This window comes from Numenius arquata, chromosome 12 (genome assembly GCF_964106895.1).
Source record: "Numenius arquata chromosome 12, bNumArq3.hap1.1, whole genome shotgun sequence".
Lineage (NCBI taxonomy): Eukaryota > Metazoa > Chordata > Aves > Charadriiformes > Scolopacidae > Numenius > Numenius arquata.
The window spans coordinates 41,866,162-41,884,005 of NC_133587.1; the positions used below are offsets into that span (position 1 = coordinate 41,866,162).

The 17,844-nt window shown below is 39.8% G+C and overlaps 1 protein-coding gene across 1 annotated transcript; it reads right to left on the reverse strand.

Moving 5' to 3' along the window:
* Nucleotides 1-201: 201 nt before the first annotated feature.
* On the reverse strand, nt 202-14,221 carry SEC22C (SEC22 homolog C, vesicle trafficking protein). The gene is made up of 6 exons (XM_074157281.1): nt 14,012-14,221; nt 11,364-11,527; nt 9,294-9,476; nt 3,722-3,840; nt 3,069-3,134; nt 202-1,533 (listed from the first exon to the last, which is right to left on the reverse strand). The coding sequence occupies exons 1-6, from the start codon at nt 14,191-14,193 to the stop codon at nt 1,333-1,335; spliced, it is 915 nt and encodes a 304-aa protein (XP_074013382.1). The 5' UTR covers nt 14,194-14,221; the 3' UTR covers nt 202-1,332.
* Nucleotides 14,222-17,844: the final 3,623 nt, after the last annotated feature.

The following is a 17,844-nucleotide window of genomic DNA, read 5'->3' on the forward strand; positions in this document are numbered from 1 at the left end:
ACAAATCTTTGGTGAGAGACGTCAGGTGGAAGAAATGGGGCGACCAAAAAACAGTTTCCTAAGAACAAAAATTAAAAGAAAATCTAGGACCATATTTCCAGAGTAACACACCTGAAGTTCTCTACATCTTCTCAGTTTGAATCCCTACAGCCTTTCAAGGGCAGCTGCATCAAAATGCTATGCTTTTTTTTTTTTTTTTTTAAAAACAGACAGCCTAAATTATTCATGTATGTTCTAAAATGCCCATATGCACCTCAGTACATTACATAAAAGAACACCCAGTGCAGCAGAGGTTAAGAATTTCCGCTCTTAAGTACTACATTCAAAAGTGCACACTCATAAATTCACCTTAGTGTTAAGAACTCAACACCATTAACTAAAGGTGTTTTATATAATAAAGAGAACCTGCTCTTGCTTTCCATTACTGGAAATGGCTTTCTACTCACCAGCTACTCTTTTTTTTTATTTTTTTAAAAAAGGTGAAGGAGTCAGTGGCCTGTCATAAGTAGGCTTGAAAGATTTATTATCCGTACAGACCAAGCGAACATGGAATTACCCTTATACTAAGAGTGACCTTAACCAAGGAAATAAAGGCCACTTGAGCTGAAAGATCACTTATATTCACTTGGTTTATTTTATGCTGCCCCAAGCGTATTTGCAATTAACCAATGAGCACATACTTAACTACAACGCGCTGTTTAGCCAGGAGATATTTATAGCCTTTATGGTTTTTAAGAAAGCCACAGCCTTTTCCTTTCCTTCAAAACCCGGACAAATTACCCTGAAGCTCCTCCTAACAATTTTTCCCACCAATATTGAACTCATCTAATTATGGCAAACTCCTTTATTTACATTTACCAAGAATCTTAACGCTTAACAAATTCTAGAGACAAAAATGTTACCCACCACTTTATCTTCACTTTACTCTACAATTTTAATATTTTCGGAAGCATTGGCTGGGCAAGACATTGACCTGCCGAACTGTTACAAAGCCAGTAAGACAAATGGCGAAATGTTGTCTAGATGGTATTAGTCAAGGAGTAAAAGCCTGTTTACGTAAGGAGAACCTCCTCCTGGTTGATGACACCAGGCAAGATCTACCATGCACAACTACCACACGGCATGTTAAACACAGCCACATTCCTCACTGTGTGTTTGAGACAATTACAGTATCCTACTTTATTTCAAGCTGCTTTGAAATATCCTCCTTGCAATAACCATTGTCAGGAATCTTTAAAAATACTCCAAGCTATTTTTGGCCAGTTTAATTAAAAAAAAAAAAAAAAAAAAAACCACAGTTGTAAAAATAGAGTAGCAAACCCAAAGTCTTTTTCATACTCCGCAGTCAGGCTGTTTCTCCATCAGTTGCCTTGTCAGTATCTGATAAGAAGAAAGAGCTGCCACTCCTATGTGGAAGGCTATTTGCCAGAGGTTCCGCAATCCGTACAAGTAAATGTTGCATAAACAAACAGAGAAAAAGAGTACAAACGTCTTCACCTTCCTTGCCGAGCTGTAGAAGAGGTACAAGTAACACTACGAAAGGACCAGAGAGAGACAGTGTTAACATTATATCATGTACATATAGACAAAGGAGATAACTGGGAACTGCTGGCACGTCCATGTCACTTGGATGTGCCTGCCATTACGGTGATCACCATGAAGCTCAAAGCAGGAAAACTTCAAATCTAAATCTGCTTCTGCCATATTTGTTCTTGGGATAAGTAAAGGACTTTATTCTCTAGACTTGACTTGGTATAAAGATCATTTCTGGGGTTTAGGGCTCTTTTTCTTTTTAAATTCAAGAACAGGTGGAACTCATTTGCTAAGCATGTGTGAAGAGCAACAGCCCTTACAGGAGAAAACTAAAAACTCACAAAGTGCTGGCAGAAGAGTTACTTTTTTAACTCCGGCAGTAACAGATCATGCTTTCTCACTTAAGGTCACAGTTTCCAACTGTGCTGATGACACAAGTAGAGATCAGCATGTAGAAAGCTCTTCACATTCGAGCTCAATTTATGCACAGGCATTTTGTGAAGATGACTGCTATAGATCAAAACGATAAGAGAGAGCTCTTCTTTATTTAGCTTCTCTGGCTTCAGGTACTAACTAGAAAAAAGCAGGATGGAGCCTTGATTTGGGAAGAATGACTTGCACCAAGTATTTAGAGCCAAATATCTCCATCTTAAAGCTCTGTCCTGAGCAGAGGTGTAAGAAGCCTGAAAGATGCTAAATTTTATCTATTACGATACAATAAATATATAGGTTTAAATACCACAGATAAATAGAAGTCTTCAGATATAGTGGTCTCCAAACCATTAGCAAAATGCAATAGTACGAAGCAATGAATACAATGTAAGCATTATCATATTCCTTTCATCAACTACTGACCCAACTACAGCAGCTTCCTGCGATGACAGCCTAAAAATTGAAGATTTTGCAAACAACATATTGCCCTCAAGCTGTGGACCACTGTTTTAAGGCATTTAAGGAACCTTCAAGAAGAACCCATCTGGGGCATATAATATTTTCCTCATTCAAACTCTTCTACATAAGGAGGTCAGAGAAAATAATCCATTAGAAAAAAAAAATAATCTAAGGAAGTCAGGAACCACATTTGTCAAGAATTAGAAGTAATTTTAAACACAAATTAGAACATTTTCAATAATGTTGCTATCTGTATTTATTGTTAAACTATTATTATTATTAAAGCTTAGTCTTTCAAGGTAGTTAAGCTACAAAAGCCCATCAAAAGCCATTGTCAGAAAGACACTGAGTCTGTCCCTTTGGGAAAAAACAAACCATTTTTGGGCGAGCAGCTTATTTATCCCCCTCAGCCCCATTTGGCATGTTAAAACATAAAAGCACTGAAAAAGCTTGTAACTGCAATTTGCCAAGGGTCAAATTGTGCCTTTGACTGTATTTGTGGCCCTTCACTGGAATAACTCAGTGGAATCACCTCGGTAGGAAACTGAAAACCACACTGTTCCTCTGCTTAGTTGAAAATTATTTTGTCTTGTACATTATAATACAAAAACAATCACAAAGCATTTTATTTACCGTTAACATACCTGAAAAACACAGGCTAGAAAAGGTAGTAAAAAAGCTATGACATTTCCAATTCCTTCATGGTCCTCCTGTTTGATTAAAAGAAGTGACAAACAGCTACATCAGCTACCGTTTTTAGCAAGTACTACTTGATATTTTAGAACACTCTATTTTATCAAGTACCTCTCATCCTAGTTTACGCTGATTGACTGTAACACTGTTAAACAGCAAGATCAATATCATTGAACAAAATACCAAGAACTGAGGCTGATGTGACAGCTAAATAAAACTGTGCCACCATACAATCGGGACACTTCTTTTTATTTTCCTTTTTTAAAAGTTGTTTACATTTTCACATTTGTTTAAAAAAAATTACACAAAAGCATCTAGAACAAAATACAAGAATGGGAAAAAAAATCCAGTCAGCCTGGCATGACTGAAATATTTCTGCAAATTTTCATCTCCCTAGAAAAGAATAAAACACAATGTGCTACAATATATAACAAAACACATGAGGTCTAGCAGGTGAGAAATCAACTGTACATTCCCTGGACAAACAAAACACTTCTTGTGGAATGATGTACGATTTACTGAGAAGCAGAACACCCTTAATCTGGTTACCCAAATAGCTCTCTCCCTTCCACTCATTTACAGGTTTCAATTCAATCAGGGTTACCTGAAATGAATGCTCTGCCAGGTGAACTCCTCGAATGAGATTCAAAGCTCCACACATGATGTTCAGAACAAGCGACAGAATCCCCAGGGGAGTCACAGGCTGCATTCTGTAAGTAGGGACTTAAAAAAATAAAAGAAGAAAAAAAAAAAAAAAAAGGATGACATTAGTGACATTAGTGAAAGTTAGCACTATTCCTTTGACTCTTTTAACTTAAAATGATTCAAATCAGCTTATGCGGGTTTTAAACGTTTTCAAAACCTTTCATGCTTGCTCCAGAGAAGACCAATTATAAATAGAAAAAAACTTTTTTGGGGTTGCATTATAGTGTTCAGTTCTTCAGACATCTCGAAATCAGCAAGAGCTCCGCCGTATTTTTTTAAACAGATTAAGCAACAGAATCTTTCTTGAGTTATTTGGCGTTCATGTCTTCTTTTATGGTGTACGTGGGTATTTTTCAACTGTGTGTTACAGCAGATTAACACACTTAACGCTCTTCACAGGTCAGTAGAAAAGCTAGAGGTTTAAAGCACCCAAAGGTCTGGGAAAGAGCTTAGATTTCTGACACCCATAAAAGCAAGACAGCAATCGATCTCTTCCTCAACTGGTAATTCCATATTTGTTCCCAGTGACATTTGAGGGTTCAGTCAGGTATACGGCAGTTTAGTCCCACCTGCATAGTTTCCATACAGCATTTGGTGTCCTAATCAAGCAGTTGCCAAAATACACCTGAAGGAGCCAAGGACTTACTTGGATCTGCTGTTAGAACAGTTGTTGTAGGAGTTGTCAAGATGACACCACCCAGTCACAGTGGGGAAACGCCTGTCACAGAACGGCTGTTCTTACCTCTGGGTCTCTCAGACTGACAAAACATGGTCAAAACTGAGGCCTAGGAAGTAAACTGAACACCGTAGTTTTTGGACTTTGAGCCACATTTTACAGTGCATTGCAATTCCCTTTCTCCCAACCTGCCCATGTCTCACAGGTAGCAAATTACTTGCCTCCTTCCTTTCTCACCTTCTCCACTACTACTACTTAACACCCACACCACCAAATACCATTTCTGCGTCATGATCTAATTGATACACACCTAATTAAGGTCAAAGCAATTACAATAAATGCTTATGTAACTTTGGGATCTGCCTTTCGGGGTTTTGGTTGTCCAAAAGCTCACCTATTTTTTTCCTCTAGCTATACCAGCCAGCCCAACAACAGATACCACACCTAGATACTCACCTACATTTCATCCCTGCCCTTGGATCACCACAAGTAGAACACTGCCAATAAGAAGGTTAATTTGCGGCTCAGATACCAAATCCAGATCCTCTCCCACACCAACATCCATAAGATACAGGACAGAATGAACGAGCCCTCAAGAAGTCTCCCCAGCTCTCAGGATCTTCTGCCTCCTGCTCAGATGTAGCCAGCTCCTGACTACTGTAGATAAACTAAGGGACACAGCAGACGTAGAATCATAGAATGGTTAGAGTTGGAAGGGACCTTAAAGATCATCCAGTTCCAACACCACTGCCGTGGGCAAGGACACCTCCCACCAGACCAGGTTGCTCAAAGCCCCATCCAGCCTGGCCTTGAACACTTCCAGGGATGGAGCAGCCACAACTTCTCTGGGCAACCTGTTCCAGTATCTCACTACCTTCACAGTAAAGAATTTCTTCCTAATATCTCATCTAAGTCTCCCCTCTTTCAGTGTAAAACCATTACCTATCGTCCTATTGCTCCACTCCCTGATCAAGAGTCCCACCCCATCTCTCCTGTAGCCCCTTCAGGGACTGGAAGGGGCTCTAAGGTCTCCCCGGAGCCTTCTCTTCTCCAGGTTGAACTCCCCCAACTCTCTCAGCTTGTCCTCACAGCAGAGGGTCTCCAGCCCTCCCAGCATCTCCGTGGCCTCCCCTGGCCCCGCTCCAACAGCTCCATGTCCTTCTGATGTTGGGGACCTCAAAGCTGGACACAGTAAATCTCTGGACACGCATTATCTCTGCCTTTGTTTCAGTGAGAGATGAAACACCCTAACAGCTTAAATACTGCAGTACTGCATGCTTTAAGACAGGAAAACACTTGTGTCTTCTCTTTCAAGAGAGATTTTGATAGATGGATGTAAAAAAAGTTTGGTGCCAAATTAATATAGGGATATAAAGTATCTTTTATAAGTGTCTATGGAATTCATTTGTCTGGCATGCATTCATACATCCCTAATTTCCTCTCCAAAGTGGCTGCAAAAGGAACCATATTAATTCCATTTGATACATGTCACATTATCTACCCATTACTGTATATTATTGTCATACACATGTTCATGTAAATAAATGGTGCGAGTAGCTCTATCATTCAAAGGCAATTTTGCTTTTTTGCTATGCAGGGAAATTTAAGGCCCAAACAGAGCACTGAGCAGAAGCTGTACCAGCATGTTCATTCATTCACTGCCTTGAATATTCAGCATCCTATTATTTTTGATAAATTAAATAATGTTCAGCTATGTATCTCCCTCATGGAAATTTCCTAATAGAGTCTACTGTTTCTTCTTGCTCAGTTTCTAAGGCTTCCTTCAGAGGCACACAGTGTCTCCCAAACAAAGAAAAATTATCAAGCACAAGTGTCATTCATTGCACAGGATCTTGCAAACTATACATGGCAAGAATTTCCAGTCCCCAGGGAAGAACGATGCAAGTCTCAATATATTGCTTCTGCAGGCACAGAATATTATGTAAAAGTTACATTATTTTTTTTTTTTGTCCAGTAGGATAAAAAGAATTACTATCACAGATGTAGGGGAGATTACAATATCCAGTTGCTCAGGGTTCATAGTTTGTGAAGACGGAGCTTTAAATTGTTTGCTGTGGAGCTTTATTTCTGCTATATCATTCCAAGGTTTAATTCCCAAACTGAAAACGCGCAGAACAAGTCAGATGGGCACTGCTAGGAAAAAATTATTACACTTTCTTGTGTGAATTCAATCCAATTTCTATAAACAGAGTTTCATACTAGAACTTCTCAATACATTAAATAAGGGAACAAGAGAGTACAAGCACTCTTAGTTCAAGACAGCACAACTTGGCACAAACACAATTAAACGCTAATTGGGATTCAAACTGATTTGACTCTTCAACTAGGAAAGAGGTGCACTTCAGAGCACAAGAACCATCCACAAGATATTCTGGGCGCTGTGGATTATCTAGCACCCAGGAAAAACGCATCTCCAGGTCTGAACATGTACAGAAGAATTCTGTGAAAACACCCTCACGCAATGAAGAAATTGAAACTTCTGCCTATAAAAGATTTTCTGAGTCAAGGCCTCTGGGTATTTAACGGGAGACTGAAATGAATGCCTGTACCACGCTCCGTTCTGTCTCTTCAAGGCAAAGCACAACAAGGGTTTGACAATGAGTCACATACTCAAAGCTCCGGATAAAAACAGCGCAAGGGGTGAAAAATAAAATGGGATTCAAACATTTTAAAATAAAATCCGAGTGCACAAAAGGCAGAGATGCGAGACATCTTCAAAAAACACCTTAAAAAGGACTCTGTGAAGGATTCCCTGTGTGCCTACAAAAGATTAAGAACATTCATCAAGGGGAGCACATTGCTGCATAATTTAACAGCACGCTTACTAGCCGAATAGCACAAGTTGTTCTTCTACTTCATAGAGCTAGGTCTGATGTGAAAATTCCCCCTTTTCACTGAAAGCTACTTTCACTTCACAATTCTTCTCTATACACACCCCACCGTCCTCCGGAGCGTTATCAGGTGTGCCCGTAGCGAAGCACAAGGTGAGGCTTTTGCAACAAGAGCTGAGGTTGTGTAGATGTTGATTGAGGATACAATGCTAGTGTCTCTCTAGCAAGAATTGGGTTTAGTTAACGAAGGAAGGAACAAATACGAGACAGAACAAAAATTAAAAAAGCTCTTGTTCCTATACATACTAACAAGGACAAAACTGTTCTGACTTTTCAGACACCTTCTCTTCTCACACTAAGATGAAGAGCCAGGGGATGTGATCACACAGCTCAAAAGAAGACAGGGACCAGCTACCACCACGTAAGGAGACTGATGCTTTGATCGATCCACTGATTGATCTATCTTCGCTCTAGAATGTAGGCACAATTAAATTCTGCTCTCCTGCAACGATAACACTTCAACGCATGCTCAAGAAGTCTCAGCCACAGTATCAGTAACATTAATATGGGAACAAACACTTATCCACGCGGCTAAAATTAGATTCAGCTGGTAGGTAACGATGAGCGGAGAGAGACATAAGCCAGGAAAGCTGACTCCAGCTGAGGGAAACAGATGATCATAAACACCATCCTTAAAATAAAGGCAGAACAATCTGTAAGAGTATTTGGGTTAGATCAGAGAGAACAGCCAGAAATACAAAGCCAGATGGAAAGTGAAAGAAAGCAATTAACAATAAGGGGAAACTGAAAATGCATTTCTGATCTGGGGACACAAACCAGCTTCCAAATGTTTACTGGCACTGAAACTGTTCACACAAGTGCAAAAAAATTTCTAATCCCTGTCACATTATGAAAATATTTAACTTTCAAGCACAGTTCTGAAGAGCACTCACAAATCTGACTGGCAAACAAAATGTTCTCAATTCTATTTTTTCTTCCTCCTGGCCACTGCCCCTCTATATTTGAACTTAAAATACCTACGTCACATTAGATTCCAGCTCATCCATCAGAGACAATAAGAATGAGCAATTGGGACTTAATTTTATTAGTGTTTCATAAGCCAGGGACAACAAAAAAAAGAGGAAATGCAAGCTCATGGCACCGCAGCTGCATTTAAACAGCCATGGTAATAGGATTAAAAGCGTTTCATCTCGTAGAGGAAGTAGGCAGGACCTTTGACTATGCAACTGAAGCACAAATAGGAAGATGCCAATTTTACAATAAGTAAATAGGGGTTAGTTTCTAGAAGCAGGCAAAATGACAGTATAACTTACAAAAAGATCTTTTGTCAAGCCTCTATAGGTTGTTTATATGGATAAACATAGCCTCTTTCAGAATTTCAGTCAAATGCGTTCCATTTTAAAGAACAAGGAGAAAGGAGAAAGCAAAGAGGGAAGAATAACCCAAGATGGACAGTCTGGGAATGAGAGTTTTATCCTCAGCTCATATTCTTCTCATCTTTTCTTTCTTCAAGGCTGAAGAAACTCATTGAGACTAATTATGTCTCTCCTGTTAGAGTTTGCAACAAGCAATGAATTAGCGGAGCTTCTTTTGTCATACAAAATGTAACAAACAACTACTTCAAAAGCAGGAGAGTTAACTGAACACGGAAAATGCCAAGTCCAGTTACAATCAATTGTCCATATAGAGCTGCTGATCTATGGTGGGGAAAAAAGGACACCACCGCGAGTCCTTAAAGGCTCTGATGCAGACCTGCTATAATCTAAAGACCATATGTTGTTTACTATGATAGAAAGGCAGGTTTTTTCCTTGGGTTTCATACATATTATATATATATTTCAAAAGGAATGACTGCTGTCACATGTTTTTCTGTGAGTTAGGTCCAGGAAGTCTGCTGTCACCTGGGCGTAGTAGTAACTTACCAACCTCCACATGAACGCCAGCGGGGCCACCGTTCGTCATCCCGTTCATCAGCTCCGTGTCCTCCAGTTTCAGCTGAACTGGGGGCCGGAACTTCAGCTCCTCCTCAATCTTCTCCCAGTTGGCCTTCATTTGAGAGCGACTCACACGGTTAAAATGGTGCTTCAGTTTCTGAATAACATTATCTGAAACAAAATAAAAACATGTTTCAATTAGCTTTGCAAGTTAAGTGCTTTAGGTAAATATTAATCAAATTACGGCATGCTTTTTTGACTGTTTTTCATTTCTCCCTTCATTTCTTTTCTTATTAGTTTCAGGTATAAAATTCCACCACTGGTTAGGCCACAAAATTACCTCTCCCGGGTATTTTATATCACACCCACTCCCTTCGGAGTACTTTAAATCTCAACATCCTGCCTGCCTGTGGACTGAAAACAAGCTTTCATGTTCCAGGGTAGATGTGACACGTATCTTAAGTTACCCATGTACTACCATGAGAAGCAATTCCACATTGTGCTTTAACAATGTCAAGGATTAGGTTTTCTCCAGCACAGAGAGAAATTAATTTAACCTATATTTGAGTCATGAAGCGACTCTGACTGGCAGAGGCAATTCCACAGTAACTGCACCGATGTCCAAGCCACAGATCTACGTACAGATCACCTTGCTTCATCTCTCACATTTTAAATTTAATCCCATTTGCAAGCAAATCCCTTTCCACAAACATGGCTGCTGGTCTGACAGGAGCTGCACTGAGAGTAAGTAGAGAATGTTGTTTCTCTCACCTCCAGAGCTGAAGTACCTCATCGTGGATACTGCTACTTGCTATTTAATTGTGCAAAGATATAGGAAAATTCAAGCTATTTCAAATGCTTAGGGAAATAAAACGCAGAAACGTTTATGTTGCTGAGATATCCTATAAGAAAAATCCTTATTTTTAAGATACTGTTATGCTAGAAGACTTGCAGAGGTTGGCCACAGCTGCTACTGGATATGATACATCTGTAATAGCTTAAGTATGAGTTTTGAGACCACAAAGGAGGACTTTATGCTGTGCAAGGATACACAGTGCCATAAGCAATCCTTACTGAAAAATCCTGTATTTTACCTTAAGACAGCCTGCTATAATTATCTGTAACTATTAGGCAAAAGGCCAAGATCTTATGCATCAAGTGCATCTTGGACCCAAACACGGGGAAAAAAACCAAAAAACCTAAACACTCACAAAGCAATATTAGGTAGACTCAGTAAAAAAGCACAATATGATACTAAAAAAGGAAAAAAAAATTAAAAAGCAAACAGCCTTATGCAATTAAAAGAGGCTAAAAATTCCCAAATTCCTACTTAAGTTTAAAATAAAAAGGGAGCAATTTGGATCTCAGCATAAAATTACATCATACCTGGAAAGCGCCCTCAGGGAATCCACCCAAAATACAACATGGCCGTATAATATGCTTTATATATGCTAATACGTGGATTTCTCATTTTTTAAGCATAAGCTTCACACTATTACCAAAATCTGATAGAAATGTGCTAACTCACTGCAGTATCTTATCCTTTCCCAGCAGCGAGTTTCTCACTGCAAGGGAATTGTGGTTTTCAAAGGTGTGAGGTTCAGTAAAGCAGCTGCTACTGGGCAAAAAAAGCATTTATATCAGGTTAAAAAAATACCACCAGGTATCATTATGAAGTATTACATGAATCTAAATCATGCCAGAAGTAAAGCTGCCCATAATAACCTATTCTGTTTTCCTTCTTTCTTGTACCCATCTGTCTCCTCTTGTCAGATTTTTTTTAATCAAGATAGAAAATGTTTGAGATGTGGGCTTCTTTCTCTTTTCTGTTTATTAATCACCACAGCATTTTGTTCATCTATTACAGGGGCTCTCAGGATCCGCAAAACCAATAATCTGATTGTTTAATGCAGTTACAAGATCTCCCCCTCCTCCTACACCTGCACGCAAAGGCACACACACACATGCATTTTTATGATCAGGCTTTGGCCAGGAGACAATGTTTAACATCATCAAGGTAGCAAAGATTTCTTACTATTATAAAATAAAGTTACAAACCAAATTCAAGAAAAGCATACGGTCTGGAAGCTAAACCGATGCTTGTTGTATCGTAGGAAGCAGCGAATTCCCACTGAAGCTCTTCCAGGAAGCAAAACGCCATGATGGTTGAGTAAGTGCTGGAACAGATTGCCATGCAGGCAATATCCCCGGAAGAAAGGAAACTGAAATAGGGGGAAAAAAAAAAAAAAAAAAAAAAAAAAAAAAAAAGAAGTAATATTAAAAGGTAGAAGAGGCTGAACATGAGAAGTAAACTCTGCTTTCTGTGAAAAACAAAGTGCACAGACTGTGCTGAAAGAGCAGGCTGCAAAAAAATGTATTGTTTGCAGTGTTGCGATAGTCCTGCAGCCCCTGTCGCTCTAACACTTACCCTTAGCTCACCGAGTGTGCCTCAGCATACTAAGGATCACAACATAGCTTTTATTAAATTGCTACATCGGTAAAAATTAAGGGCATTATTCTTCCAGGCTGGTTTTAAATCATGTCTATAAGAAAAGAGATGGCAGATGCCTCGCTCCCCTTGAATATGACAACTTCACATTAACATATTTGATATATTAATATAACATATTAAGATATTTGTTAACTTCCACAAACCAAGATATTCAAACACTGTTACTCTTAGAGCATCTATAACAAATAAAGATTAATTTGTATCAGAAACAGCATGATAAAAACTACTCCAAAAGGGTCCCTCTAATGCCGGAGCCATATTTATGGAGAAGTTTCCATTTACAGATGGCGCAAAAAACCTTCTAGGAAACTTGACAGGGGATTCATCTCATCAAAAAGTAGGCATGAATGGATGAAAAGGATGAAATGGATGAAAAAGGATGAAATAAAGTCGCTCTCGACCAGGATTCATGAAATAAGACGGGACTCGGGGCACCCAGTTCAGGTGTCAGCACTCATAACATAGACAGCTAAACTTCCACAATCCCCACCATAATTACAGGTTTGTAATTATCTCTGAAAGAAGACTGAGGAAATCTTCCCTTATGGGTTAGCCATTTGTTAGCAATATTTCAGTATCAAACCAAAGTTTTGAAGATGAACAATTCCTCTCTGTATTTTCTCTTTTCTACTATTTATGTATTTCACCCCTCATACAGAAATGCTTGTGATTCCTATTTTATCACATTTTTATTTATTCATTGTACTATCTACTCGGGATTTATGGTTTTGATTAGCTCTGTTACAGCCTAGTTACGCTGGGTACGTTCCCTAAATTCCTCTCGCCCCCAGCTCGGAGCTGAGGATCAACACCATGTCTGTGTAAAACTACCTTTCCCAGTTGTCGATAATTTATAGCCTTTTTGCCACGGCTCTGTTTGCCCTCTTCTCATTTCAGAGCCAGATGCACAGCTACTTCTGCAGAGACTACAGAAGATTAAAAGCAGCAGAACATGGTAGCATTAAAGGGCACGAGTTCGCTTTGAGGGAAAAGGAATTAAAATGCTAATCTCTGCTTTTCCAACTGATTCAGTGTAAATTCATGTATCTTCTTTCTCCAATCACTCCCCCAAAAAGTGATACTTGGTTTTTAGCTCAGGGTCACTTTAAAGTTTCCTTATATTTGCTAACCAGAAATGCAAACAAAAGCTAAAACTCGTTTTTTAGAACTACATTAAAATCAATAATAAATGAAAATTCTCATCTCTGAATGAAACATTAATTTCTTAAAATAAAGACCAGCAGATCCTTCTCCAATAAATAAAAGCACGGATATATAATTTCTCCATACTGATTATTGCTTCAGGCCTCCTAAAGACACACCCGTCAGCCAGAGCTTGTAGGGACTTGAACCCCGCTGCTCCTCAGAAAACAGAGAGGGCAGCGGGTAGGAGGGAGTCAGGGCAGTTCCGTGCAAGCCAGAGGCAGAAGCGTAGGGGCCCGAGAGAAGGCATCAGCAAGGCTTGACAGTCACTGAAGAACTGGGTTTGGGGTTTAGACTAAACTAGGCAATTCCTAGGCACTGGAATGCCATTTGGAAGGTATTTGTAGAAGTCCAAGACACTCCAGTTGCTAACAGCAATTAACAAGAAGGCTTAGTAAGCTGAGTAGAAGCTCTGTGGCTCTGGTGCTGGGAAATAAGGTTTCAAAATACTTCTTGAAGGTTACCATACAGAAGAGAGAAGGGAGACCTTAAAGCAGCCTTTCAGTACCTGGAGGGGGCCTACAGCAGAGATGGGGAAGGACTCTTTACCAGAGCGTGGAGCAATAGGAAGAGTGGTAATGCTTTCAAACTGAAAGAGGGGAAATTTAGATTAGATATTAGGAAGAAATTCTTTACTGTGAGGATGGTGAGACACTGGAACAGATTGCCCAGAGAAGTTGCGGATGCCCCATCCCTGGAGGTGTTCAAGGCCAAGGCCAGGCTGGATGGGGCTTTGAGCAATCTGGTCTAGTGGGGGGTGTCCCTGCCCATGGCAGGGGGGTTGGAACTCAATGATCTTTAAGGCCCATTCCAACCCAAACCATTCTATGATTCTATGTTACAATCCAGAAATGCACGGTAGGATTTCAGATTGGAGTAAGGCACCAGAGAATATACCCAATCCTTGAAGTTTAATCAATCCCCAGGACAACCATTTCAAAAATTAAAGTAAAAAAAAAAAAAAAACAAACAAACAAAAGCAGGGACTTACTGAATGCTAAGGTCACGTCCTTTTGCCGTGCCTCGACTTGGATACTGCGCCAGAATTGAGGATAACGCCTTTAATCTCTTTCTGCATTCCAGAAAGTCCCGGTTGAAATGAAAATCTGTGGAGGCTGAGAGGGGAAGTCCATCCCTCACCCGCACCACACAGGCAAAGAAGATCATGGACATTCTCCACTGGAGTATTCATGAGGACAACCTGAAAATGAAATATTAAATTAGGTTAATGGCATGTTAATGGCTGTGATATTAGTTACGTACATTGTAATATGCTAGCCAGAAATAAGTCAAGGTAAGAGCTGATTCACCACTGCTACCGAACAGAACCTCTTGTAACACCAGTGTCACTGGAAGGCAATCAAACTGTTCTCAAAGGTCACGGCTATGTCCATTTTTTTCCTCTCTCAAACAAAAAGGCGAGGCAGGGGATTTGACAGGGGAATTATTTACCTGAAAAAAATTAGTATCTGCCCTCCTTCTGCTTTACTTCAAGCATCAGAAATGCCAAGTAAAGCTCTCAAAGGCATTTATGGAAACTGGCTAAATCCCACTGACACGCTGCATCTTCACTAATGTTGCAAATATCATACAATGGTTAGAGTTGGAAGGGACCTTAACTATCATCGAGTTCCAACCCCCCTGCCATGGGCAGGGACACCTCCCACCAGACCAGGTTGCTCAAAGCCCCATCCAACCTGGCCTTGAACACCTCCGGGGAAGGGGCAGCCACAGCTTCTCTGGGCAACCTTGGCCAGGTTCTCACCACCCTCACAGCAAAGAATTACTTTCTGATATCTAATCTAAATGTCCCCTCTTCCAGTTTAAAACCATTACCCCTCAATCCTATCACTCCCCTCCCTGATCAAGAGTCCCTCCCCATCTCTCCTCTAGGCCTCCTTTAAGTATTGAATATAACAACAACAACAAACAACGAACAGTTGCATTAGTGTTGCAGTTATCTGATTTACTAGTATAACATGCAAATACAAAAATAAATTTTAGGCTACAGCCTCTCAGGATCTTTTTTACAGAACCAGCTGGAACTAAATATAGACTAAAAGTTGCCCTCTTTTGACTTCCTACTCTTTAACAGGTCACAATCTCCCATGAAAAGTTATTATTGGGATTTACCTGGTACATTCAGAACACACAAGAGATCTGTCCTTCAGACATACCATGAGTATTCAGGGCAAGATGGCAGAAGACTAATGCAGCAGCTCACGTAATCTCTGAAAGATAATCATAACGAACATTTTAGAAAACCCACTGATGATCTATATGTATATACATATTCACAATGTAAGATCTCCCATGCAGTAGGTAAACATATCCTAGAAAGTATTTTGGCTAAAGGAAAACAGACAATTAATTTTCTTATCCAATACATCAATTTCTAGATGCATTCAAAGACACTATGAAATGATATGCAAAATATTTCTGATGCCCCAATCACTGTTTTTAAGTTATCCTAGCTTCCTGCAAAAGAGCAGCTCTAAATCAGCAGACTTTAAGTGATTATTACACACAAGAAAAAAAAAAAAAAGGAAAAAAAATGTCATTTACTCTGCTTCAGGCAAACCACATAAATGAATCATTAGCAGGAAAAAAATAAATCACACTATGAACTCAAATTTGTGATAGAGGGAATAACTGCTTTAAGCAGCCCCGTATCAAACAGCTCATTATGGTGCTCAAAGTTTCTTTGAAACACGTGTCTCATCATCAAGTGTTTTTCCTGTCTAAGAAGGTAAGAGAGCAAAGTCTCTTCTAGTTCAGGCATTCATAAACTCTCTTGCTTGTAGAGCTGCTCTAACATCTAATAAGGGTTGAGTTCTTCTACGAGCGGCACTAGGAGAGTCTCATCTCTGCTCCACAGGAATCATTTCCACGTAGGAAACTTGTAGAAATTATCCTTTTGTCAAAGGTGGTTGCAATTTGCCAGCGTGTTAAAGCAACTAACGATTGTCAGAAAGCATAATTCCACAGAACTTGTTTCCTTAGAAAAGGAAATTAAAACTACAGAAGATCACACATCACTTGAAAAGCGTTACTTTGAACTTTTAAAATGGAGATTAAAGAAGAATTAGATGTTAATTTTTTTCACCATCCCTCCCACAGTTCTTCTGCAGTAGTCATTCGAGTTGTAAAATCAAACTAAGCTCACTAGCTTCATTTCAGCATGCATCAAAAAGAATTTCAACAATAATCAAGATTATTACACGTCAACTTGAAACATCTCACCAGTCTTCAATGTGTTGTGCTAGGAGCCACGAAAGAAACAATGCAGAAAGCTGCTTAAACTTCAACATAAAAGTGAAATGAAAGCTAAAAAGAAAATGGACAACTCTGAAATATTAATTTTAACACAGTCAACTTTTAAGTACGGTTGCTCAGAGCTGCACAGTTTTATGGTCAACGGTTGGTAATACTGACGAAGTGTAACTCCAAAATATCCCACTTGACAAACACCGCGGAGGCATTGAACACTCTCGTTTACCTTTCAGAAACAGCCACAAGATGACCAGGAAAATGGAAAGACACCCAATTTAGAAACCAAAGACATTTTCTAAAATGTACCCAGCCTATGAAATTATTCAACTCACTATGCCACTAACAGAAAGAATTTAAGATTGGAAAAAGAGTAATATATATATATATATTTATCACTAGGGATAACATCACCTATAGTAAACACACACATAAAGGTACAGAACTTTCCAAGACATACAAACCGTCGCGCTTCAGGGCGTAAGGCTTTCCCTAAATAACAGCTGCCCACTAGAGGGATTCTCTATTCTCCTGTGAAAGATCTGGAATCAGTCACCATCAGGCAGACTTCCAGATGAAATGCCAGACTTCACTGGCGAAATGAGTCAACGCTCCTTCCTTGCAGAATACACCTGCTGGAACGTACTACCAGACCATCGCTGCCGTATTCATCCAAACGGCCTGAGTTTATTTTTTTTTTTTTAAATCTACCCGCCTGTGAATTTTTAGTTTTGCTGTAAGTGCAAGTGGGATAGATATTTTACGTGCCTTTCGGTTTTGTGAAAATAGGCAGATGTGTATAAGGGAAAGGTACATCCCCCACAGAGAGAAAGCCTGATGCAGTGACTCAAATCTTAACAACCTCAGGGTAAAACAACTGGAAACGCGTTCACTGGTTCTGCTTCTTACAGAGCTCCCATTTACAGTCTAAAGGAAGGTTTGCACAGGTAACACCCTACTCCCCAAAAGAGCAAAAAGGTGTAAGATTTGAGAACAGTACCCGTAAAGAGTTAAAAAAAATATATATACAGGTTTTTTTTTAATTCAGGGCTTTAGTTGAAACATAGCCCAGGCTACGCTAGGAGGTGAGAGCCAACATGACCTCGGGGAAGAAGGCAAAGCCTAAAAATAAATTCATGCAACCAGTTCACCTGTCTTCTATGTAACTCCTGTCACCAACCGCCAATCACTCAGACTCATCGAGCCCTCTCCTCTCCTCTTCCACATTCCCCAGCCCACCTACCCCGACACTGCACCTCAACAAGGCTTTGGCTTCTGTTTTTCCCTTTTTCAGAAGCCTCTTGTCACTCGCACGTTGGAAGGCGTTCTGTGCCCATGGCAAGTAACTGTTAACGTCACCTCCCTCAAAAGTTTAATTACTTGCAAGCCATTTTTGCCACGTCACCTGTAAAGCAAACACATACGATCACAACTTACCGCACCGGTCAAGGTGTGCACAATAACTAAGTGAATCTATGATCTTAATATTTTCAGATCGACCTACCCTTTCCTCCTCCAGTCTCTTTCTATTTACATATGATTAGCGGCCCAAAG